We start from the raw sequence: 24,290 nt of genomic DNA on the forward strand, positions 1-24,290 counted from the left end.
ATGTGATCTAGTAGCAGGCTAGATTACAGTCTGGGAGCGTACGGATAGGGGTCAGGAGATACCACTTCTATTCTTGGGTCTTCCACAGCTTTCCTCACTGACCTTTAGAATGTCAAGTAACTTTCCTCTGTCTTAGTTTTCTCCTTTGGGAATAATACTATTACTTAACCCTGGAAAACATGTTGCTATCCTTGGATAGAAGTTACTTGGCAGCATTCTGCAACTTGTGTGTGTGTGGAGGAGCAACACCTCCAGACCCCTCAGGAAGCTTTATTTCCAGTATATCACAGAATCACAGAATGGTCAGGGTTGGAAGGGACTTTTCATCTACCGGGAACCCATCAGACATGTCAAGCCTCATCCTCGGGGCAAGGGTCACATAAGACAAGAGCTGCAGCAGCAGATTGCAGCTCTGCTTTCTGCAAGTGCTTCTTTTCCTCTGGGGGTCTGCTAAATTGCTTGTGGCTGGTGGCAGCGGTATGTCACTGTGCTTTATTCACAGGAGAATCCTGCATGCTGTGGATTAATGGAGAGCTTGTGATCTGTCAGCCAGTTGCTCCTGGCATTGCGGTTGTGGAGCAAGAGAGAGCCCATGTGTCTTTACCGGTGCAAGGTGTGAGATTAACTGGGGAGGAACTTGTGTTTCTCCTGAGCCTGCTGGAATGGAGATGCTCATGGCTACGCAGTCTAAGAAAACTCTGGGAGCAGGTGTGCATAACTTGACCCCAAAAAGACCTGGGTGTACCCAAAGTTGGTGTTCCTGGCTATTCTTGTAATATGAAATGTAAAGCAAGAGAGAAAAACTGCTGTGCAAGTATCTGCTGAAACACATGTAGGCAAAGTTGCAGAGGCAGAGTTAATTCAAGGAATTATATTATTAGTTTCTCTTACATCACAAGTGTAGTGACAAAGCCTCACCAGCACCTGCTTTTGCTGCTTGTTGTGAGCAGCGCTGGCCCCGGAGCAGGTTAGAGGGCCTAGAATGAACCCACCACCAGGATGTGGTCACTGCTGCTCTTCTGTGCCTTCATGGAGCGGTGTGAGTTCAGGTAGAGGCTGTGACGTGTTGCAGGTGGGATGGTGGGTTCTGCTTTTCTCTGTTTCAGGGAGATTTTTCAGCTTCATCTCTTCTGAGACAAACAACTGGGCCCTGGCATGTGCCTGTCCCAGTGCTTGAACCCAGGGAGCCCAAATATGGAAAAGCAATCATACCCAGTAGTTTAAATTGACTGTGGTTTATGGGTCATATCTTACAGATCATTATGAGGAAAGCCAGTGGCTCCAGTGCCGGAATAAGGAATGAATAAAGGTTTGGGGAATTTGGCTTTATATGAAAAAAAAAAAAAAAAAAAAGGTCTTAAGTGACATTCACTAGGGTAAGAAAATGATAAGAGGTTCTCAGTTGTCAGGCTTTGGGATATACCTTGATTATCAGTTAGGGATCAGGAGTAATTCTTACCTAACATTAGATATATGATTACACATCTATATGGAGCATTTCTATTTTTGTCTAGCATTTTACTCTCTCCTGTCAGAGGCAGGATGCTGGACTAGCGATCTGCTGATGTACGCTATTCCCTGTCCTTCTGTATTCACGCAATAAGGAAACTAGAAGTACCTATGACATAACATGAGTTTTTAGTTAGTTTTGAGCTTAGAGTTGCGCATTTAGATGGTGATTTCAATTTGATGTGAACTGGAGGAAAATGGGTGAAATAAGTTCAAAGTGTGAAAGCAGAACTCACAGAGCAAGTATGGTTTAACAGATGGTTTGCAACTGCAGGCATCTTCTAAGAAGGCACTTTCTGAAAAGTAGAAACGTTTTCTGGCTCAGACTGTGCCTGTTGTACTCCTTCATAAAAATACTTTGCTAACTGGAGCTGAACTGAGGCCCTTTCCCCTGCAGCAAAGATGTTCTCCTCTTTCTTTTCCACAGTCAGCATTTTATGAGTGCTCTTTCCTTATCTTGTTACAAGCATGCTGGCTGAGAATGGGGAACCGATACGTTCACCAGCCTGTGCTCCTCTGGAATTTGTACACAAGCAGAGACCTCCTCAGGGCTTCCTAACTTGTCCTAGGAGGAAGTTTGGGACAACAGGCTCTGCTGGCCCTAAGGGGCTGGTGACAAGCAAAGGGGACCTTTCACCTAGACACAGGGAGCGTGTCGCTGGCACGGAGTTGGCAGGGGGTGAAAGCCCTTCGTTGTTACTACTGGCAAACGTGTCGGTGTCTTCTGTGGGTTCAGGGAGGCTGGGAGCGTACCGGTCAGCCCCCAGTAACTGCCCTGGCCGCTTTGCCAGGGGAGCGCTGAGGGCCTGGCGGTGGAAGTGGCACACCTTGCTGCACCCGGGGGCAGCACCCCGGTACCACCCCGGCCCCGCGCCTGCCTTTGCTGTGGGAAGAGGCGGCGGCGTTTCCCTGCAGCCGCTGCAGGCCCTCTGCAGCCCCCCCGGGCGCTGAGGGGACGCCGGGCGGGGTACAGCTGCCTCCCTCGACCTGTGCTCCGCATCAGGGGGCAGGACAGGTCGGTCACGGCATCCCGTTACCCTCCTGGCGCGGAGCGGGCTGCGGTCCGGCACAGGCCGTTAACGCTCTAGCGGCATCCCGAGCGGAGCCCGCCCCGGTCGGGGCCCCGGTGACGCGGCGGGCCCGCTCCGGCCCCCGGGCACCCTCCGGGCCGGTGGAGGCGGCACCGGCGGTCACCGGCGGGGCCCCTTTAAGCGGAGGCCCCGCCCCGCCCCGCCCCGCCCGGCCAATGGGCGCCGCGGCTGCCGCGCCGTTTGTTACAAGTTTCCCGTCGCGGGCAGGGGCGCGGGGCGGCGGCGCCCGACGGCAGCGGGGCGCGATGCCCGCCTGGGGCCGCCGGCGGCGGGGCTGACGGGCGGGCGGGAGGGAGCGCTGCCATGAGTGGGGCCCGGGGCCTCGGCTAGGCTGTTCTGCCGCCCCGCAGTAAGCACTCTGCGCCCGGTGTCCCTTGTCCCTTGCAGCACGCTGCCAGCTGGTTCCTCCCTCCTTTCTGAAGCGTAACGGGGGAGGGGGTGGGAAGCAAAGGAAGTTTGGTATTTATTTTTTGCTTTGGGAAGGGGGGTCCTTCTCTCCCACCCCCCGTGGAGGGCTGTAGGACAGAGTGCGGTGGCGGAGGAGAGGGGGGCACAGCTGGAAGCGGGCTGTCCGGAGCCGCCCCGACCCCCGTCGCCGCGTACCTGCGGGTGCTGGATGCCAGCTCTGCGGAGCTCCCCCGAGCCTAGCGGCAGCCTTAGCAGCAGCGGCTCGGCAGATGCAGATGCGTGCGTGTGTGTATGCTTAACCCTTTCTTGGCTCCTCGGATTTGTACCATGCTGAAGATCCTCACCAAAAAGCTCAGGAACCAGAGTTTAAACGAAATTCAACCTTTCCAGCTAAAGGTAAGAACAGCCGGTTTTGTCTAGGCTATTTCTTGCACCATTCAGGCAACTAATAAGGGGCCCTGAGAAGCTACTAACTCGGAGTGGTTGTTACGCTGGGTCAGTTTCCTCTCAGCCAGTGTGCTCGGTAGGAGCTGGCCTAGGCTGTTTCTGTTACCGTTCCGTTGCTCTCAGAGTTACCCTGCACAACTCAGTAGGCGATACAGAAAGGCAGATAAAGGCAGATGTATCTGTCCTTCAGGAGCATTTACTTTGAATGGGGTTCACGTTTGACTACATGGGTATTCGCCTCTCTGTCTAGTTAGCTTTGTATGTGTGTAATCTGTAGTCTCCCAGCCCTTGCCCGGTTAGAACCCCATTGTGCTAGGTAGGTACTGTACAGACAAGATTTGCCTAAAATGCCTTTCAGCTTGTTAGTTGCATTTTTCTCCCTTTTGGTCCTGAGGGCCAGAATCTGAGCTGAAGTTTGCAGTCTGGCTCACTGCATTGGCCCATGGCTTTCCAGGTTCTGCTTACACCCTTTCTTAGTGCTCAAAACAAAAATGAGGATCACAGATTCAGGATAAGGAATATCTAAGCCCGTCCTGCCAAATGTAAGGAGGAATTTTTGAGCCATATGCAATGGGATAAAAATGGAGTCATGATAAGTGAGTTAAAAAAATAACCAGGTCCTGATCTGGTGAAAGTGTTGTGAACCAAGGGATGCCCCCTGAAATCAGCAGAGTTACTCTGGACTGGCATCAGTGCTGCGGGAAGCGTAGCGCCTGGCCCCAAATCAACGAAGGGGTCTGGGAAAAGTAGCAGCCCTCGTTGGCTGAGTTGGGGGCTGGGGATCTGTATATAGACTCTAGTGGAGTCTTTTGTATGTGTTACACAGAGGCAGATTGCCGTGTGGCTGCACTTCTGCGCAGTCACTCTGGACAGGCTGATGGCAACTTTGTTAGAAACAGTACTGATGTTTCCTCAAAGTTTGCTGGGTCTGTGTATTTTTTCCTGTGGGGAATGCACATTCTGTGGCTCTTGCGGAGGCAGGATTAGATTTTATTTTTTGAAATAGAATAAGGACAATGCTTTAGGCTGTAGTGGACCGATTCAGTGCAGAGTATCTCTGCACAGGCAGTGGGGGATTTCTTTTGAACGCTGTACTTGGGGCCCTGTGGCTGTGATTGCCTCCTTTAGCTTTATTGTTTGTCTTTGAGCCTCAGGTTGTGAAACCGTGAGGATCTTTGGAAGGAGCTCTCGGGTTATGTACAGCCTTCAGGATGCTTGGAGGCATGTAGGAAAACTCACAGGAGTGGGTATCTGCAGCCATTTTGTTCGTATTAGTGCCAAGGTTTTGTGCTGCAAACAGGTGGTCTGCATTTTTGCAGGCTCAATAGAGAAGGGAGACTTAAGCTTGCACTGTTTCTTGCAAGGCTAATTCATAGACCATCAGAGGTATCGTTGCAGCCTGCTGTGGGGAGTGGTACAATGAGTGGTATACATGTGTATGGGCAGAAAGCCAGACTTTCAAACTCTGGGTTTATATATGTTTTGTAGGCCTTTGGGGACTGACTGTGTGCAGCTGCCTGGTCTTGGTTGAGCCTCGTACCAGCATACTAATTGCTTAACAGAGTGTGCAGTGCTCTCTTAGGTGTTGGGCCAGATCTCCGTGCAGGTGTGTGGATGCAGGATTGGTGTCACAAGTGGTGAGTAGTGCGGGAGCTTCCTGTGGCTGCACTGTGCACGGACCCTGTCACCAGGCCAAGTGTCCTGTACCATCTCCCTTTGCTGCCCTCAGATGATGTGAGGCTGCCAGGCACAGACCGAACTTCTGCCTTCTCGGCTTCCTCAAGCTGGTCTGTGTGCAGGTCTGTATGTATTCTGGCACGTACGGTAATGTGCACTATTTAAAAGATCTAGTCTGCTGTCATTGAGAGCTAGTGAAAAGTTAGGTGTGAGCATAAAATCAGGTCTGTAGTAGCACAAGTGGTGAATGAGCAACTAATTTGGGTAGATTAAGAGCTGATTTGCATCTACCACCCAAACCAAGAGCTTTCTGAGCTTTAAAAAGTGTGCTCAATTGCTCTTCTCCATTACCCACTTGCTTTTGCAGCTTATGACCTTTGTTTGAAGTTCCCAAATTCAAGGGAAAATAAGCTGCTGTTGTGTTTTTGGCTGCAACAGTAGTGCCATTAGGGAAAGTCCTGGGAAGCTGTCCTTGGGTAAATTGGCAACCCATTTTTTGTAAGCTTGGGAGATTTGACCAACCTTGGATTGGCATCCAGGCTTTGGGAATCTTCTCAGGATGAAATTTCTGCCCACTGTAAAGATCTCATTTTGGTATCATGTGTCCTGAATTGTTTCAGTGTGGCTGTGGTAGGTCTTCCTAGTATTCCCCCACTTGGAGAAGCTGAGAGGCTGTCATTGCCTCTGAGTGAAACCAGGAAATATGCAGACTTTGGCTGCTGGATGTAATGAACTTTTATTTTGTTCCCTACTAAAATTGGCTGTTAGGTAAGGCTGCTCAGAGGGCTTTGACTCAAGAGGTGTGCTGGTATTGCTGAGGGAATTGGTGTCCCTTTATTGCCCTTTCACCAGAAATCACTGTAATGGGAAGGGAGTGGTTGACTGATGCTTCACCTGCTGTTGGGTTAGCACCTGCTGCCAGCAGTCTCTGGTAAGGGTGGCTGGGCTGTGAAGTGTGGTAATTAGGGTTCAAATTTGAACCCTAAGCCTTGGGAGACTGGTCCTGCTGACCTTGCTGTCTCCCCACTGGACACTTGTGTCCCTGTAGTGGGGCAGTGAAGTGGCAGCGTATCCGCTCCTGAGCTGTTGCGGTTCATGTTCCAGCCCATTGGCTTAGAGTCCTTCAGCTGCTGCAGCTGAATCCAAGAAATGATTTTGAATTGGAGCCTTGTGTCTCAGCCTGTTGTTCCACCTCTTGCTTCAGTGGTCTGGTGTTATTTGCTAGAGATTAGGCCACATTCAGAAACCTCCAGGTTTTGGCTGGCTGTTAGAAATCGAGAGCCAAAAGCAGGTCTGACTTTACAGGTTAGGGCTCATCTTTGATAACAGTTGGCGACTGGGTCTGTTCCAGAGCAGACTTCAGGGGACCCGAGAGGAGAATGAGAACACGGGGGTGTCCTGTACTGTAGTGAAATGCTTCAAATAAGGAAAGTGAGTGAAGCCTACAGCTCAAGGCTTGAATTTTTCGTTGGCTGTCCAGTATTAGTCTAGTACAATATTTTTACTGTTTTTTTCATAGTTTTGACTGGTAGCCCTGAGAAGCCCTTCCTGAACTACAAGTCAAATTGTTCAAGGAGATTTTAAAATGCATGTCCTGGGGTTGCATGTGGGTTAGTGTGATGGAGTACTGATACTGAGCTCTTAGAAGTACTGTCCAACTGACTCAGTTTTCTAGGAATGGAATGTCTTGTTCATCCCCACAACTTGGCATAGGGGTTTCTTACACAAATGCATTTCTTCCAAATCCCTCTTCAACTCTTGTGCCCTTGCATATTTGTGTAGTGGCTGAAGTGTAGGTGTATTTTCTAAGCTTTGTTTGCAAGCAGGCTCCTTGGGGCAGGGAGCATCTGGTTGGAACAAGTCTGTGCATTGCCAGTCAGACTAAGCCCTTAATTAGTGGCCCAAGGTGTTATCAGAATGAAACAGTTGGATTGTGGTGTGTGAAAAAACTAACTGGCTGGAACATGTAACTGAAGAAAACTGAGTACTTCAAGGGTGGCAATTCCATTCCAACTTTGCTGTTGACACAAACAACTTTAGAAGCAGTACAATTAATGTTCTAATACTCAAGAGTTGTTAAATTACTTATGTACTTGGCATGTTCCTTTTTGTCCTGGGCACTTCCTTAATGTCAATCAATGAAATGAAGTTTTGTGGCAGTCTGTTCTGGTGACAGAGAACTGCATTTCTCTGCTGTGTCATTTTAGCCTTATGCTTGCTTACAAGGGAACTGGGGACTAGGCGCTAGCAAAGCCACCATGTCAGCTCTCTTCATGCACCCTTGCAGCTTGTACATGTGCATATGCAGCACTGGTGACCAGCAAGTCATGTCAGTTATTTTCTGCTGGCATGTGCCTCTGGAATCAGCTATGAGACTCCAGTCTGGCTGGCCAGCCCTGGGAAGTGACTGGGTGATTCTTCCTGTATGAAGGGGGTTCAGCTGGCTGTGCAAAGTGAACCTCAAGCTTGCAGGCAGTGACTTCTGAGTCACTGTTCAGGTGGCAGCTGATTATTCTGCAGAGCCAGGAGTGTATTATTTGAATTTTTTCCTCCTCAGACCAAAAAAGAGTGAAGGAGCATTGTTATTATTGATGCACAGTGGGTGTGCTTTCAAAGATCTGTGTAAGGGCTCATGCTTTGTATGAATGGGGACAGATTGATTTCCTTCTTTCTTTAGGCTGACTGCTTGTCACGTGCTCACCCCAGCCACTGGTCTTCAGGCTGGCTGAAGACAACTTGGCACAGTGTAAATTTAGGTTCATCTGTTTCGTGTGGTGTATGAAGGTTTTCTGTCCTTCATGGGTTTTTCAGCACACACCACCAAACAGGTTCATTCCTCTAAGGCTGGAGGACTCTGTTTTACATTGAAACTTTGCTTTTGCTCCTATTAACACCTGGTAACATTAGACATTTCTGGTTTGTCTGGAGGGGCACATGCCACTTGCATGAATGTAAGTAAGTATGGTTTTGGCTGCTGGAGTATCTATGAATGCACCTCAAGTTAGGCTTGTGATAATTTGGACTAAAATTGTATTATGGGTTAGAAATGCTGTGATGCATACTTAGTCAAGACAAAGAATAGAACAGGCCATCACAGTCGTTCAGAAACCTTAAATTTTCGAGACTTACCCCTGAGGTATTGTGAAACAATAGGCTGCAATTCTTTCTACTTGGTTTCTAAGGTCTGAGTCTTCAAGGGTTGTCCTCTTTCCTGTGCATATGTCCGGCACTGATAATCTCCTGTAAGACTTATTTCCAGAGTGGGACTTCAGATGAATTGCAGGTACTGCAAATTCAGCATAAAAGGAAGTTTATTGGTATTGGGATAGTTCAGTGAGACATCCTCTTAGCTGGTCATCTTTATGACTGATAGGAAAATATGGGCTAGATTAAAAAAATAAAAAACTCCACCCCCCGGTGTCATGAAGAAATCTCATTACTTTTCCTTGTATTTTCCAATTCTTGATTTTTATTTGAATGAAAAATTGAATTATGGAAATGTAATACCGTGTATTTAACTTCTGTGTTTCAGTGAAAGAAGATTAATCCATTTTGCTTTGCTGGACAGTGCAGTTTTACTTCATTTCCTTCTGTCATGCACCATCTTACAGCTCCTGAATTTATGTTGCACTGTTTGGGATGCTAAAAGTCTTCCTGAGCAGGAAAATAGTTTATATTTGAAGTGCAAAAAACAAGCAGACCCAGGTCATCATTTTAATTATGGCTCTTGAAAAACAATGGGTTCACCTCTTTTAAAAAGTAAAAAGCAAGGCTTGCATCTGCTTAGGACATATCTGCAGAGTGGTGGGTGGTCAGGGCACCACTCTGCTGTAGTGTGCCAGTCCGGCCAGCTTACCTGGCTGTTTCTGGAGCATGTCCGGGGTCACAAAAGTGTTGTTGGGATGCCACAGTATAGGAACCAAGGGCTGTGTTCCTTTTTCAGTGGGAAATACACAGTGTAGGCAGTGCCAACCCCTCCTACCCCTACGCATTTATCTGTAGCCCCTGTTCTCCTGTTCAGTGGGATTCAGGTTGCCGGGTGACCCAACTCTTCCTAGCAACCAGCATCACAGGTATGTGTGCTCTCAGGGCTGTTTGCTGCTGCAGTAACTGTTGTACGTGGCCGTGGGCAGAGCCTGTTTGTCCTCTTGCCACCATTGACCAGCAGAGTCAGCCAGCTAAGCTGTTTTTGAATAGGCACCAGCACCACCCACAACTGCTCAGCATGAACACCCAGGCAAGGATTTAGAGAAAAGCCAATTAGTTTTGACCTTTATCTGCACAGAAAGCATTCCCTGTGCAGTACAAACTGTGCTGTGACCCAGGCCTAAAAGTTGAGGTAAAGGACATATGGCCCGATGTGACGTACACAGAGCTGTTTCCATGCCAGTGTGGGCGCAGGCCTGCCCAAGTGGTGGGGACACAGGTGAAGCACAGTTAAAGATGGTTTTGTCTGGACCAGCTTGGTCACTCCTTGGGGGTGGACAGCTCAGGGTGCCTTTGGGAATTTCTCCCATCTCTTGCTGTGGTCTTCTTGCTTTTCAGACCCGTTATAACCTTCTTCCTGCCGTGAGCTGGTCTGTTTGGACATTGACCTGGCCTCCATATACTGTACCCCAGTATATACGTAATACTGAATTGTTCAGTTGTTATAGAACAGGTGTTTTGACGCTGGGGCATCTTGGGAGCTGGCTGAAGCAGAGGGAGCAGATCTTGCATGGTGAGCAGTCTCTTTTTGTCCTCTGTAATTCAGCACACCAAGTGCTTTCTCTGCCAGGTGAACTTTTGCTGTTTGCTATCTCTTTGAAGATAGCCCTAGCAGAATGGCAATGCTACAACAGAGTACCCTTGTGTGGGTACATCATGTGAAGAGCTCACATGGTTACCTCTCTAGTCCAACCTTGATGGCTTCATTGAGGGTGAAATACTGTGGACACTTACATCCAGGTCCACCAGGAGGTTTTGGTAAGATAATTGGTAAGAAGATTCCTGCTTGGAAGATTTGCACTAAAGCTGCATGTGCAATGATCCACATCCTGGGTCTTCCTAGCTGTTCTGGGTTAGCATGGCAAAATGTCATCTGCAGGTGCCAGGAGATAAAAGCCCAAAGAAGGTTCCATGAGTGACTATCAGCTTTGCAAGCAGTTAGTGTAGACCAATCTTTGTTTCAAGCTCTCGCCTCTCTCAGCACTCTTAGCCAGCCAGTCCACCATCCAGGCTTACTGTGGAAATGAAGTTCTGCTGCAGAGCCCCTTCAGCTTGCCAGGGTTTGAGCTGTGGTGCTGGGAACAGAGGTCAGTGCCTGTGCCACACTGGCATGCATCTTCTAAATGAGTGTTGGCAGCGAGGAGATACGGTAAAACCTGGGGAGGTAGACTATGAGACTATGGATTGCCTTTCTCAAATGAGCTGCCATTGTGTGGGACTGGAATGACTGGGTTGTTTGGTGGTTGTATGCAGCAAACACACCTGAAAAAAGCCCATTACAGCTTTGCCTGGGATCACCTCCCAACCTTTGTTCCAGCATAAGCCCATATAAGAAGACCTAAGAGTTCGGGGTTAGAAATGCCTTCTGAGGAAAAAGAGGAAACAAGTGCCTGAGCCTAGGAGTCCTGAAGAGGTTTTTATTAGTCATGTCTCCCATTTCAGGGATGGGTTGACCTGAGGTTTGTTGCCTGACTGCACGGTAGGTGGTCCTTATCTGAATTTTGATTTGTGAAAGGACAGGAGATACCTGGATAAAGTACTCCCAAATCCCTCAATATTCATTAATGTCTACAATGAGAGTAGGCAGACCTTGGTTTCTGACATTTCTAGGGAACAAACTATTGATTTGCCTTCCATGGCTGATTGATTTGGGCTACAAACTTGGTTTTGAGCCCCTGATTTCAAGGAGATGACAGAATTCAATTTGCTCATGGCATTAAGATCCTATCCCCTCACACATTTTGTTCAGAAATCTGTCTCATCTTAACTCCTTCCTGATGGGGTCACATTGTTTCCGTGATGCAGGCTGGTTTTTATATAACTGATGTCCTTCTTGGCATCAGAGGCCACAATCTGCCAAACTCTCTATGGGCATAAGATGAGAAGATCTCCTCTGGTTGTACAGGGAATTTCCCATCTTGAGGAAAGGTGCCAGACAGGCAGCTAGATCCTCCAGTTTGCTGAGAGTGTGTGTCTGGATGTAAGCTGGGAAAATATAAAATAATCCTTCCGTATCCTGTCACTCAGTTATTGCACACAAAGCCAAGTGATTGTTCCAGACAGTTGTCTGCCGCCACGCTGTTTTTGTGTGTGAGTTTTCATTTTTTTTTTCTTTATTCCTAGGGGTTGATTATTCCAAAGAAATAAAAGTTCTTTGACTGAAGGCTAATTAACAGGAGAGAACAGTGGTATTTGGTATGGAGCATATGAAGTGAAAGAGGCTTAAGAAATTGGCAGCTTCCATGTGTATATTTTTGGTCATAGAAAACCCTTTATTCTGGTTTGGACAGAAGAAGTCACTCTTGGGGAGCCCCTTGGTGATATTTTGCAGAGGGCTGCAGTACAATGCAACTTTTCCCCTGTCCTGCTCCTGAAATGGTACGTGGGGGTGCCGATTTAGTATGTGGTGCTTGGACACCACCTCAGTAGCTATCTGTGGCGAGTGAGGTGAGCTGGAACCAGTTGGAATCACACAATGCCTATCAGGAAAGGATCTGGTGCAGTGAGAGCCACTGTAAGTTTTTATGTGGTCCTAACTCTTGCTTTGAAGATGCCTGACCAGATGGAACAAAGATCTGGCCTTGAAGGATTATGCTATATTACTGGCTTGCTCCATGATAAAACACAAGTAGTTTGGTATAAATCCATAGAGATGAAACAGCTTTTGTCAGCTTGCACTCAGAAGGGTTAATGTGGAATTTTTTTAGAGAAGCCTGAAAGTCTCATGTGCTCCAAATGCATTTATCAGCCTGACTGTAAGGCATTGTTCCTTGTGTTTGCAAATCTGGCTAATGTAGTTCTTTATGGCTGAGCAGAGGTGAGTGTCGAGTGAGGTCTCCCAACACAGGCAGCTTTGCAGCTAATGAAGTATCTCAGGGCAATGGCAGTTGCCCTCTCTGGGTCTTCTGAGGAGGGAATGGAAAAACTGCTTCCAGATGTGCTGTTTATGCCAGATGCTGTCAGCTGTACTTCCCTGGAGTACAGCACGGAGGGGACCCATGCAATGCTCAAGAGTCGCTGGGAACTGTCACAGAAGCTGGCCTTGTGCAAAGGGACCTCTTCTCACCACAGCAGTGTAATAACTGAGCTAGGCCAGTGGGGATGGAGTGTGAGTCAGGAGGGGCGTACTTAAATCCCTGTGGCCAAAGCAGGAATGGTTGGCACTGATGCAAGCACCATCTCCCATCCTCCCGTCTCAGTACCTGCATTACAGATAAGATTAGCTATGCTATAGGTGCCTCTCCAGTTCTAGGTGTCCCTTGTACTGTCTTCCCCTTATGTCTGAGAGGGTTGTCAGCCTGTGATAAATAGTGCAGCTTTTAATCTGACTGTGTTTGCAGCTGAGGTTCAGCAGCAAATGGGCTGTAAATTACAGATGGAGCTAAGTCAGTGTATCTTAATGCAGGGTGGATGAGCCCCCTCACCCCCCCCCCCCCCCCCATGAAGGTCTTTAATCCTTCAGGCTCCTTCTTGTCTCTCTGGACTGCTGTGCTCTGTGGTGTCAACACTGCTGAATAGCACTGTTCCTGCAGGGTGTGAGCCAGGGAAATGCCAGGGCTCCATGCTGCGAGCTGTCGGAGGAGCTGCCCTCCTTTGCAGAGGGATCTCTTGGCAGCACAACCATTTTGTAGGTTGCTGCTTCTTTCTGATGGGTGCTTCCCGACACTTTACCACTGTTTTCTTTGCTAATGCCCTTCTGAAGTGTGTATGTAAAATGCTATTTCCCTGCAGAGGATGAGAAAGTTAACAGGTGAATGCTGGTCTCTTAATAGGATCCTTGAAACCTGGATTCGAATTAGCCATAACTATCGCACCAGCAAAACTGCGAGTAGAGTGATAGAGCTGATGAGAAACTTACTGTGTTGGTCTGTCACATGCAGGTGTCTGCCAGCTGAGGCCAGGCTGTGCTGGGTATTTGTACTGAGCAGAAACTGATTGGTGGGAGGAGAGTAGGAATGTTGCTGGAGAGTTACTGGGACGCGACGCATCTGGAAGCTTTACTTGCGGGTAAAAGTGGTAGTAGAGGAGTGTATGGTTTCTGTCACCATGGTATGAGTTATAAACCTTAACCAGCCTCTTAAGCTAACAACATGGGGTAGTTTGAGAATTTTGTAAAAATTCTTGCTATCGGAAAGGATGATACATATCACAGTGTGGAGCTGCAGCATTCTCCTGGCTCCTGTACTGCAGAAGCAGTCTTACTTCATAACACCTAGTGGTCCAGGAAGGCAAGCAGGGAACTGGAGGATTAAAGGCTCTACCAGACCCCATCCACCTGCTGAATGAGGGCTGTAGTGACTTTGTTCCATCTGTAATTTCTATATCGTGCAGGGCCCCAAACACAACTGCAACTATGTTTATATGAATATTCTGGTTCTCATAGTGACTTTGAGTATAAATAAACTGAATTGAATTCTCTCAGATCTGGAGTATTTTGGGTGCCAAGGACCAGAGTCTAGGTGTTTTCTGCCTAGGAAGCTTGTTAAAGTCTCATTTTTCAGTTGGTAGCATTCCCTCTGTGTCTTCTGTTGTCACACAAGTTTGATAGCAGGTGGGAGGAGCATGTGCACGTATATGTGGGTGCCTATACTGTTGGTCTCTGCTGGGCAGAAATGAGTCTGTTCTAGTCTCTTTGCAGCTACTGCCTTCTGGAGGTTTATCTTGGGTGGAATTTAAAAGGTTGACCTTAGTTTTGCTCTTCTAACAGTGTTTTCCCAGAGCCTTTGAGAACAATTTGGGATGGATATGAGTCTCAATTGTAGGCATCAACTAATTCAGTTCCCTGTGATTGAAGAACATCACATATCTGCTGTTTCTGGTGACTATGGAGTCTGTGTGTTCATGCATTGTAGGCTTGTTGGTGTTATATACCATACTTCTCTGGAGCAGTGGTTAAGCTTTTCTATTTTGTGAAGGCTCCTGGTGTTTTCATCTCTAGTCTTACCTTGCAAAGTCATCTCAGCTTAGCCCTGGGAAGAGCAAAAGGAGGTTTGATGCCTCTGAGTGCTGCAAGAGAACTGATACTGGGCAGATGAGAGAATGCAGAGTCTGGCTGTGCTCTGTGGGTTTCGCCTGAACTGTATTTTGACTGGTCTGTGTGCCCCTTCCCAGTGCCAGCCCACTGCGCTTGTCTCTGCAGAGTTCTCTGGTGCACTTCACTTGCAGATGAAGATCGTCAGGCCTAGGGCAGTGCCCTGTCATCTCTGTACTTCTAGTCAGGTTTGGCCATAATTGACTCCTTTTCAGGAGCTGTAGAGCGTAGATAAACATAATCTCACCATGCAAACGGTATGTTCAAGACATTAATTTGTTTGTAGAATTACAGAAGGATGTGAGAGAGGATTTAAAATGGTAAGAGGACCACGCATGCCGCCTCATGCCCACCCACCAGTCATATCCTCACTGTTCTGTGTAAGCCTCACGCTTTCCTCTCAAGATCTGGGTAACACAGCTTAAAAGCCCATGCTTCTGGGAATAGAGTGCCTCAGAACAGAAGCTCAGTGTCCGTGTTCTCAGGTTAATGACTCCTACCACTTGCACCCTCAGAGTTGCCGGTCACAGTGTTTGCTGTGTCTGTAAGGTAGGCATTCAACACAAATGACATCTGTGTCATTAAAAAACTGTGGACTTGGCTACCCAGAATGACTGCTTCCCTCAAATCTCTGAAACCACTGATGGTCAAGCAGAGTCTAGACCCATGCAGAAGATGATGTGTCTGACTAAATGTGCAGCATTCCTACAAAAGTAGGAATTTTGCTGTCTTTTGGCGTGGGACAGGCCCAGAAAACAAGGGCCTAAGAGTGCTGTGTCCCACTGGCCCATCCCTGCTTTTGCTGACTCCGCCAGACAGCTGCTCTGTCAAGCAGGACAATGTTTTAAGGGTTATGAACCCTGGGTTTGAAATGTAGCCATTTGCAAGGGAATGAGGAAAGGAGTTTGAAGGCAGAGCTATTATGAAAATTAAAAAGGAGAATAATAATAACAATGGAAAAAATACTTTAGAAAGCTTTTCCAAACTAGGGCTGTTCTGGCTGAAACTTTAGCTGTTGAAGGACCCCAGCTGTAAGACCCAGATCTAGTCTGGGCAGTCATCTCTCACTTGTGGATGCTTGAAGACTGAACTGAATTTAATCTCTTAACTCTGCTTCTCTTGAGGAGAGAGCAAGCATTACAGCCTTGTTTTACTAGCATAAATTCTTTCTGTAATGCGGAATATCTCTAAAATAAAATTTAAAGGAGAACTTGGGAGAAGTTGGATGTTAATTTGAAGGTCTGTTTGACTCATTCCTTCCTTCCTACTCATTTTGTTCCATGGCTCAAAGCTGCCTTTCCGTCTCTCATAATCTGCCTTGTTTTTCCACTCTCTCTAATTCACAGTTTCTTGTAATTGGGAGGATGGCACCTCCCTCATTCAAGATCGGGCAGTGTCCCATGGCAACTGCAGCAATTGTTGACCTGGAAAAACAACACTAGGGAAATTTGTAAAATGTTTTTACTAAAGCAGTTGGGATGGAGAGGAGCCAGCAGCAGAGCCCTGTGCTGCAGGATGCCCTTGTCTCTAGGAGTTGCTTGGTAGCCAGTACAGCAGGGAGAAGGTAAGTGAGCACTGTTTTCATTTCTCCAATCTGAAGTCTGAAGAAATGGAAATCGGTTCCCCATAGGAGAGATATTGGCAGTCACTGGTGAGCTCATCATCCCTTTCTGCTTTTGTGCCAGGAACCAGTGAGTGAGACCAACTCAGCCATGTTTCTTTCCAGGGCACTTGAAAGGGGCTTTACTTAGTTGTAGAGATTCCCTGGAGTGCCGGGACTCATGTGAACGAGCCAGTGCACAGCTTTATATGCCATAGCACAGGCCTCTGCTGGGGAAGCCACTTCCCTGGAAGTAAACTCTTTCCTGGAGGGAAATTGGGAATGTTGCCCCCCAACCTGTGCATTCTTGATTCAAGCTGGGAGCAAGGGGTTGCCTGTGGTCTTGTTTGCTTCTCACACACACCCCCCTCTGCTGCACCAAGCCACCCTGTTGGTGTTTTAGTTTTTCAGGACAATCCAACCATTAAGTGAAGCCTGTTGGGAGAGATTTGTTCTGCCTTAGGAGTGAGATTCCCTTCTCTTTTGTAAGCTCCCAGACGATTCTTAATGTAATTGCTTTTGATCATATGATAGCAGGTTAATTTTTCTTTTGTAAGCAAAACTGAGAGAAACTCCACTTTAACAGGGTGGGTTTTTTTTATTGTCTGTAATTTCAGGGCTTTAGAGTTTATGGGTGATGGGGCCCTTTAGGACCTGGGCAATTCTGGCTGCAGCTATTTATCATTACTCGGTTGACAAGCAGCAGTGTGACAAGAGACAAAGTTTTTTCTCTCTAGCTTTTTCTTATATCTACTAGTTTGTCTTTTCATGTTAAATCTCCCTCAAGGGTAGCTAAGCTTTACACTCAGTTCTCCTTAAATACCATCTGGTTATTCTACACAAACCCATCTTTCCGTACTGGAGATTGATGCAAAATCAAGTGCATAGGCAAAGGACTCCTACCATGCCAGATGGAAACATGGACAAACTTTCCTAACAGAAGGCATTGGAGTTGAAGGACTCAGGGGTGAAACTGAGATCCTTGTCAACAGGAGGCTACTGTCTTTGAACTCCAGATCTGATGCATTTCCTGAAGAAAAACGGGAGGGTGGATGGGCACCCATCCTTTTTTCTGGCTTGTTTTGTGCCATGACTTGTAAACATCCACACATCTATGTGAAATGGATATTTTTTCTCTTTAATTTTGCAAGTTAAGGTACTGAGCACAGTTCTGGGCAGCCTGTTCTAGTTGACCAGGCTTGAGCAGGGGGCTTGGGCTAGATGATATCAAGAGGTGTCTTCAGATCTAAACAGTTCTGTGACTTGTATGCTGTGAATGAAGCCATGATTGAGTGGGATCATTGACATGGAGATCAGTTTTTCTGCTATGGCAGCGCCACAGTTCTGAGTTTGTGAGGAAAACAATACTGTGCTGCCTCAGACAAAAATAAATATGTGGCTAATATAAGACAGGGACTGTACAAGGGAGGCTGGAGGCCTGAACACAATACTGCTGTGTTTAGTGGAATGCTTTTGAAGAGAGGAAAGTGTTACTGTTAAAGCCTGGGAGGAATCAAGGGAGAGAGCATTTATCTCCAACCAGTCAGAGCATTATTCTTTGATTCCCTATATCTTGATAGTTTGTAGAAATTCTTTTTATCCATACAGACAGCCAACTCTTTTTTTTGATCTTCTGTTAACCGTTGCCTGTGTGGTGTTTTATGGTAAGGAGTTTCATGTGTAAAAACTCTGCAGGATTAATAGTTAGTGTGCTATGAGTGATGGTTCTCTGTTAGAGAACACAGGAGCTAGGGTCTCACACATAGGATCTTGAGAGACTGGTTCCCACAACCAGGATATAATTTGTGGAAGGGTTTACTAATAAAAAGAGCATGTAACAATACTGAAATAGAAGATCTTGCTAAATGACAAATGGGAGGAAAATGATGTGAAGACTTAAGACAAGTATTCACATGTATATAACGCATGAAATCAGAGATAAGGACTTCTGAAAGACAGTGCAGGTCATGGGACATCAGAGGCAATGTGACTTCTGAGTCTTATAATCAGTTTAGTTTGTTCATGTGTAAAATGTACAATTGCTGGATTTTAAGTCTTTTTTTACAATTAGCCTATGATGCGTATTAAGAGAATATTTTAATTTCTGAGGGTATTGTCTAGGGCAAGGGTATAATGACACCAGTGGGTATAATGGGAGAAATCAAGTCTGAAAGTTGAGAGAAATTTGCTACTGGTATGTTCTTACCAAAAGAAGAGGTGGGTGTCAAGAAGAGTGGCACAATAGGTGTGTCTAATTGCCTTGATTCTGGAAAGCACTTGATATGTTGCTTGTAAAAATTGTGGTTGGGTAAAGAGTGGGTGCTTGCTTTTCCATGGCTAGCATCAGGAGGATGCTTAGCAAGACCGGAAACTCCTTTTTTCCTGTGAAGCTTTTTGTATTGTCCTACCATTTGTATTTCCTTGGGATAAAATATGGGGCCAAATCCAGAGACTCGGTATCCTCTTGTCTGAAACAGACTTTTCTTGTTCAGAGCACCTGCAAAGCCTCCGGAGAAGTGTTCGAGGCAACTTGCAGGGGATTAGCCTTGGGCTGCCTGTGGGACTGGGGAGGACTTAGCAGAGGACAGTAGGGGCTAGCAAAATTGTGTCTATCTGTCCTGGGCTTCCAAAATATTCGCGCCTTCCCATACAAGTGCAAAGACCTTCAAAATGTCAATCATTGACTCATACAACTCCGATCTCAAGTCAGTGACATTGTGCAGTAGCTCTTTGGCCTGGATGTGCTAGATGTCATTGCCTCTTTTTTGGAAGCAGTGCCATGCTGTGTGTTGACATTTACATAGTACAAAAACTGGAGCTGATAGGTTTCCCACGCAGAGCTGTTAAACCTCACTGGAAACCCTGCCATGTCCAGATGAAAGGTTTTTATGTGGGAATGAGCCACAGACTAAGGTCAGTACCTCTCGAGATAGAATTGGAGCCTTAGCTTTTGTGATGAAGACAGGACCACTGTCTGTCTGCACAGCAGCTAGCACAATGGCACCTCAGTGTCAGCTGTCCCTTCTATGAATGACCATGGCACAAACAAGGTATTATACCTGTTCTGCAGGCAACTAGAAGTCTGTTAATTTGGCAGTGTTCCTCAGTGACAGCTGCTTTTATTAAATGACGCATGGGTGTGAATACGTACAAGAAAATTGTAGTTACAGTCAGAAAAACAATCCCTGCGTTTACTTCAGGAATATCAGCAATGGGGAGAAATCTGTGCCATTTTCCATGGTCATTTGACAGTTGGGAAAGTACTTTAAAGGCTAGCAAGGAAGGAAAATATTTTCTGATTCCTTAAAGGGCAAAAGGTAGCTTTAAAAAAGGAGGAGGAAAAAAGTGGCAACAGGCTTTTGGGGGAACAAACCCCCCAAACACAATCCTGGAGGGTAGTAACAAAATAGGTGTGTTGACTTAATAGTTGTCATTCAGTATCAGTCAGAACTTCTCCACTATTCGTATTTGCTTGCGTCAGCTGTATGTGTTTCATTGTCACGATGGTAAGTGTAGTTGCTCTTTTGGGTCTCTGGGAGGCTGAAATGCTCCCAAGGATGTTTCCCTAGGAACAGTGGTAGAGGTGAAATGGGTCCGTATCAGTGTAATGGTTGCATGCTGCCTCATCTTCTATAAAAGTCAAGCATGCACATCAGACACTTTTAAAATGGAAACACGTCTGACCTTTTGAAACCTGTTGTGGGCAAGTAGGTTGTGAGACTCAGCTAAGAATGTTGGGAAAGTTCGTTGGTATTCTGACTAAAAAGGTGTAAGGAATAATAATTGATTATTATTATTCCTTGCAGTGATCGTGTTACTCCAGAACTGTCTCTTACAAACGTTTCTCTTGAATATTACATTTTCCTTTGACTTGTTTGGTTTTGGCCATTGCCAGAGACACATTCTAAGCTGCATAGCTCAGAGGTTTGATCTAATAACTTCCAGGTATGCTTTATACAGCAGAACAAAAGTTACTTTAGGAACAAGGTAAGTAGGGTTTCTTCTACATGGGAAACTCGGCAGCGGTGGTATCTGTCTGACCTACAAAAGCTTGGTTTCAGATCTTTCAACCTGTCTTGAGAGGCAACTACCAAATTTGTTCAGTGTTCAAACGTGTTTTGAGTAAGTGGTTATTTTACCGCAGGTGGTCTTGTGAAGCCCGTGGGCTGACCCAGAGCAAATTTTCCTGAAAATTCCTGATAAACAAAATGTGATTTGTCATTGCTACTGGAGCATTTAAAGGTGTTCAGTGGTACTGTAAGATTCTGCGCTGGCAGGGACAGCATAATGTTATTGTTTGCATTTCAGTGAAATCCTGTTTCTTCTCTTTCTATTGCATTCTTCAGAGTTTTTCTGTAGGGAAAGCAAGGTTCTAGTCTTTGGTGACTTGTGTGTGTGTGCCTTCAAAGGGGAAGTATGGGTATGTACATATGACAGCTAAAGTTAACATGCCACTTCATTTGTGGGTACCTTGCAAGATGATAGAGCTGTTGACAGGATATGTCTTTATTTCGGTGGTGGGTTTTGGAGATTCAGTTGTCCACGTGATGTGGATGTGGTAGGCCATGATGGTTATAAGCTGCTTGCCTGGCGACTAAGGGCAGGGTTTGGCCGTTGTGCTTGGGGAAAGAATTGGCGGTGCAGTAAGGTGGAAATAGTGGCGGTAGGCTGTGTGTTTTGTGTTGCTGCAAGTGAAAGGATACCATGGGAGATTGAGGTTGGGAGATGAGGATGTGTATACAGGGAGGTGCTGCGTCCGGGTGTGTGTGGGTAGGTGGGGGGGGATGCCTGCAGGATATGAGAGGGGGAGGGTGGGGGAAGTGGCTTGGGCGCAGCAGCAGGGTGATGTTCGGTCTTCACAATAAAACTTTTTCTTTCTCCTTGCCCTCTAGATCTCCTACCCCCCAAGTGATGATGACAGCGATGACTCTGAGGGAGAGAACCAGGAACTTGCCCAGATCGACAGAGGTAAAGGGATGAACTAGGAGGGTCCTGGGATGATGCAACTGAAGTAGTCAGTTTTGCTTTTCATTTGTGCTCTGGGAAGTGCCTCTTTTTTTCTGTCCCCAGTGTACCACAACCAGATGCATTAAATCAGTCACCTCCAGGTCTTTGGGACCTCATAGAGAAAAGCTGGTGGTGTCAGATGTTGCAATCACACTTTTCTTACCAGAGACAGACATTGTTAATCATATGTTAAGGCCCCAGTGCTGCAGACATTGGGCAGAGAAGGTCTACAATGGGCCAGCAGCAGAGCTGGGACTAAAAATTTATCTTCTATTCCATGCTTGTGCACCTGCATCATCTTTGTTCTAGGCGGCTTCTTCCTTGCCATTTCAAGTCTTGATGTTCACTTTCCTCACTCCCCTGGGCTCAGTCTGGTTAGCTCACTCCCTTCCTCCTGTACTGTTGGTATTGGGCAGCCCTATTCTTGAATCTAGCTGATAGAGAGATGGGCGCTCTGCTATTGTATTTGGACCTGGTATGAAGCAGCTTAGAGCTGCAGGTAAAATCTGTAGTAAATGCATCTGTTGAGCTATGCTAAGTCTCTGCCATTTGTGCGTGCCCTGTGTTTTACTGTTGTTTAGCCAAACTTGAGCAGATTCTTATGCAAAGGCAGAAGTTAAATTCCTGACCCACAGGACGTGTCCTGTCAATTCAAATTCCTGCTCCACATACTTAAAATAGAAAGAGCTCAGCAGAACAGGTAAAGTGTGTCCAGCCTATGGCTGAAGGCAGGCTCTCTTGTATGATGAGCCTTGTAATAGAAAAAGGATTTTTATCTCCAGAAACCAGATCTCTATTATTTGAGCCACAGATGTGCCGCTTAAGGTAATGTAACTTACTTGCTTCCTTTGTCCTGAGAACTAGTCACTAGAACTTAAATGTTCTTAGCTAGAGGAAAATGCCTAACGACACAATTGTGAGATCATGTCTTCATGTTCAGGGGATGAGGTGGGTGGCAAGTCCATGTTCTTGCTCTGCAAGTAGACTTTCAGGTGACAGTTTGCAAGGGAGTGTCTAGCAGTCTGGTCTAAACAAGGTCTGGAGACTTCCAAAGGGAAGCATTCAGCTGCGGAATGTTTCTTCTGGGGAAGAAAAGGTGGGAAAACAGCTCAGAAGTTTACTTGAGATGAGATTACAAAAAAACAGGTCAGGAAAAAGCAAGCCTAGTTTATTAGGGAGTGGGACACAGACATGCTCTGCCACGCACATATCTCCTCCTCCCACCAGAGAGAAGACGGAATTGTACTTTGACCCCTCTGGCCACCAACCAGCTCCAGAATCAGGAGAACCAATGCTGCAAGGTTCGGGCCCTCTTCCACGCCAGCCTGGACCGCCACAGCTCAGAAGAGGAGCTGGAGCGCATCAACCGAGAGTTTGCTGCCGAGAAGCGGAAGTGGTCCCAGGTCAGCAAGCTTGCCTGCTGCAGCGACAGCAACAACACGTCCTCCAGTGATGACGAAGTGAAGAACTTGTGCGCGATGTCCTTCCGGCCTGTGGCAGAGCAGGCTGATGGCCTGCACGCTAGCTCAAGCCCCGTGCTGTTCAGTGCCTCCCCTCCCAAAAGACTCCAGCCCCTGGTGCGGAGCCCAGCCTCCAGACCTTTACTCTTCACAAGCGTTGGGGCGGGCTTTGAGCAAGTCATGCCTTGTAAGAGACATCGACAAGGATATGGGGATAAGGTCAGCAGGCCCAGCCTTGACCTGGAAAAAATGCAGCAGGTAAGGCAGAACTTCATATGAGGAAAGCAGCAGCATGTGAGAGAAGACAGAAGAGGGTTATTGAGGCAGAGTTCAGTAAATCCATAGGGTTGCTTCTTGTGGTCATGTCTTCAGGGGCATAACTGGTACTTCTGCTGTCTGTCTAGGATAAACTAGGCCTAAGTGTGGACACCTCTCTTTGAGAAGTAAAGCTGCTGCTGTTTGAGTGGCTTTTGGTACAGTTGGGCTGTTCTCTTGCTACCCTTGTTAGGCAGGCAGCACCCATACTGCCCAGGTCATTGCATGACACAGGAACAAAAAGTTCACTTTTGCCAAGTTACCCCTGCTGCCATGATCTGACCTGTACCATTTACTTCAAAATAAATTGTTTAGGGATGTATAAATAAATGTGTTTGTGATGGAAGTAGTTGTAGACTTGACGATGATGATTTTTTCCATACTTGTTGTCCTCCTTGGGCCCAGGTCTCTCTTTGCCTTCTAGGAGTTTCACAGCAGTGTAAAACAGTGCTTTTTACCTTCTTAACGGTTAACAAATACAAACTGTTTACAGTTTGCTCTAGATGCACTTACTTTTGACTTTGCAGGACTTGTAGGGGCCTGAGATTGAGGTGTGTAAACATTGGGAGTTTGCCTGATCCCTGCAGAGGCTGGGAAATGGGGCATGCCTGGTACTGGTGGGGTGGGCTGCCCTGTGCAGTGCCCATCTGGTGCCTCTTTCAAAAGGCGTTGCTGTCAAGTTAGTATTTCAGTTCGTTCTTCATTATTTTTCTTTCTTGCACTGGTGTGGTGTCAGTTTGAAAGAGTATCTGCAGACATCTGCTGACCCTGGTAAATTGCAGTGAGTTAAAGACGGTTATTTTCAGTTCTGAATTGCCTCTCATTAGGGAAGAATTTCACTGCTTCTGATTGGTTGGATGTAGTTTTAACCTTACTAGTTTTAACCTAACTTTAAGCCTACAAGATGGACCCACTAAAAGAAAGGTCTATGTATTTATTTTCCAAGATCTAAAAAGTGAGACCCCTCCATTTCCCCATTACACTGCTGCTTGTTCTCAGTCCTGCTGGCAGCATACATCCCATGAATACATAATGCAGTGTCTTGTGGTTTCAGTACAGTTTTCCTCACCCCCTTTTTGCCCTTCTAGCCAAGTTTCTGCTCACAGAACATTGAAAAGGCCCAGTCTTGCATTTCACATCACCCAAATCTTCTACTGATACTGACAGGCTTTAATTAGTCTCACATCCTAATGAGAGGAGAAGAAAGCTGGTAAGCCTGTGCCCAGCCTTTTTTTTTTTTTTTTTTTTTTTTCAGAGTGCATGTGAGTAAATGGAGAAATGTTCCTTTTGGCCCAGGTGCTTTCTCTGATTTGGATCCCAGGCATAGCATCTACCTGCTCTGCCTTAAGTTCCTTTCAGCAGTGTGTTTGGGAGTGTGCTGGTGAAGGTTAGAGGCTAATTTAAATAAACTTTCCAAACTATTGTGGTTTTTCTGGGAAACCTTGTGAGAACTATATGCTTCCTGGTAAATCTGCTCTCTACACTTTTGGCTTAATTGTGGCAAAGATTTTTGCAAAAGAAGTTGAAATCTGGAGTAG

The 24,290-nt window shown here is 46.5% G+C and overlaps 1 protein-coding gene across 5 annotated transcripts in view; it reads left to right on the plus strand.

Moving 5' to 3' along the window:
• The first annotated feature begins 2,796 nt into the window (after nucleotides 1-2,796).
• LOC130157582 (uncharacterized) overlaps nucleotides 2,797-24,290 on the plus strand; it is a 58,714-nt gene continuing 37,220 nt past the window's right edge. For 3 of the 5 annotated variants that reach the window (XM_056357387.1, XM_056357388.1, XM_056357389.1), the window contains exons 1-3: nucleotides 2,799-3,404; nucleotides 20,863-20,938; nucleotides 22,205-22,695. In XM_056357387.1, coding sequence (XP_056213362.1) covers nucleotides 3,300-3,404; nucleotides 20,863-20,938; nucleotides 22,205-22,695 — 672 coding nt within the window. In that variant the 5' untranslated portion in view covers nucleotides 2,799-3,299. Of the gene's footprint in view, nucleotides 3,405-20,862; nucleotides 20,939-22,204; nucleotides 22,696-24,290 lie in introns of all 5 variants that reach the window. The other 2 variants (XM_056357386.1, XM_056357385.1) reach the window with 2 other exon arrangements.

This window comes from Falco biarmicus, chromosome 12 (assembly GCF_023638135.1).
Source record: "Falco biarmicus isolate bFalBia1 chromosome 12, bFalBia1.pri, whole genome shotgun sequence".
NCBI classification, from domain to species: Eukaryota; Metazoa; Chordata; class Aves; order Falconiformes; family Falconidae; genus Falco; species Falco biarmicus.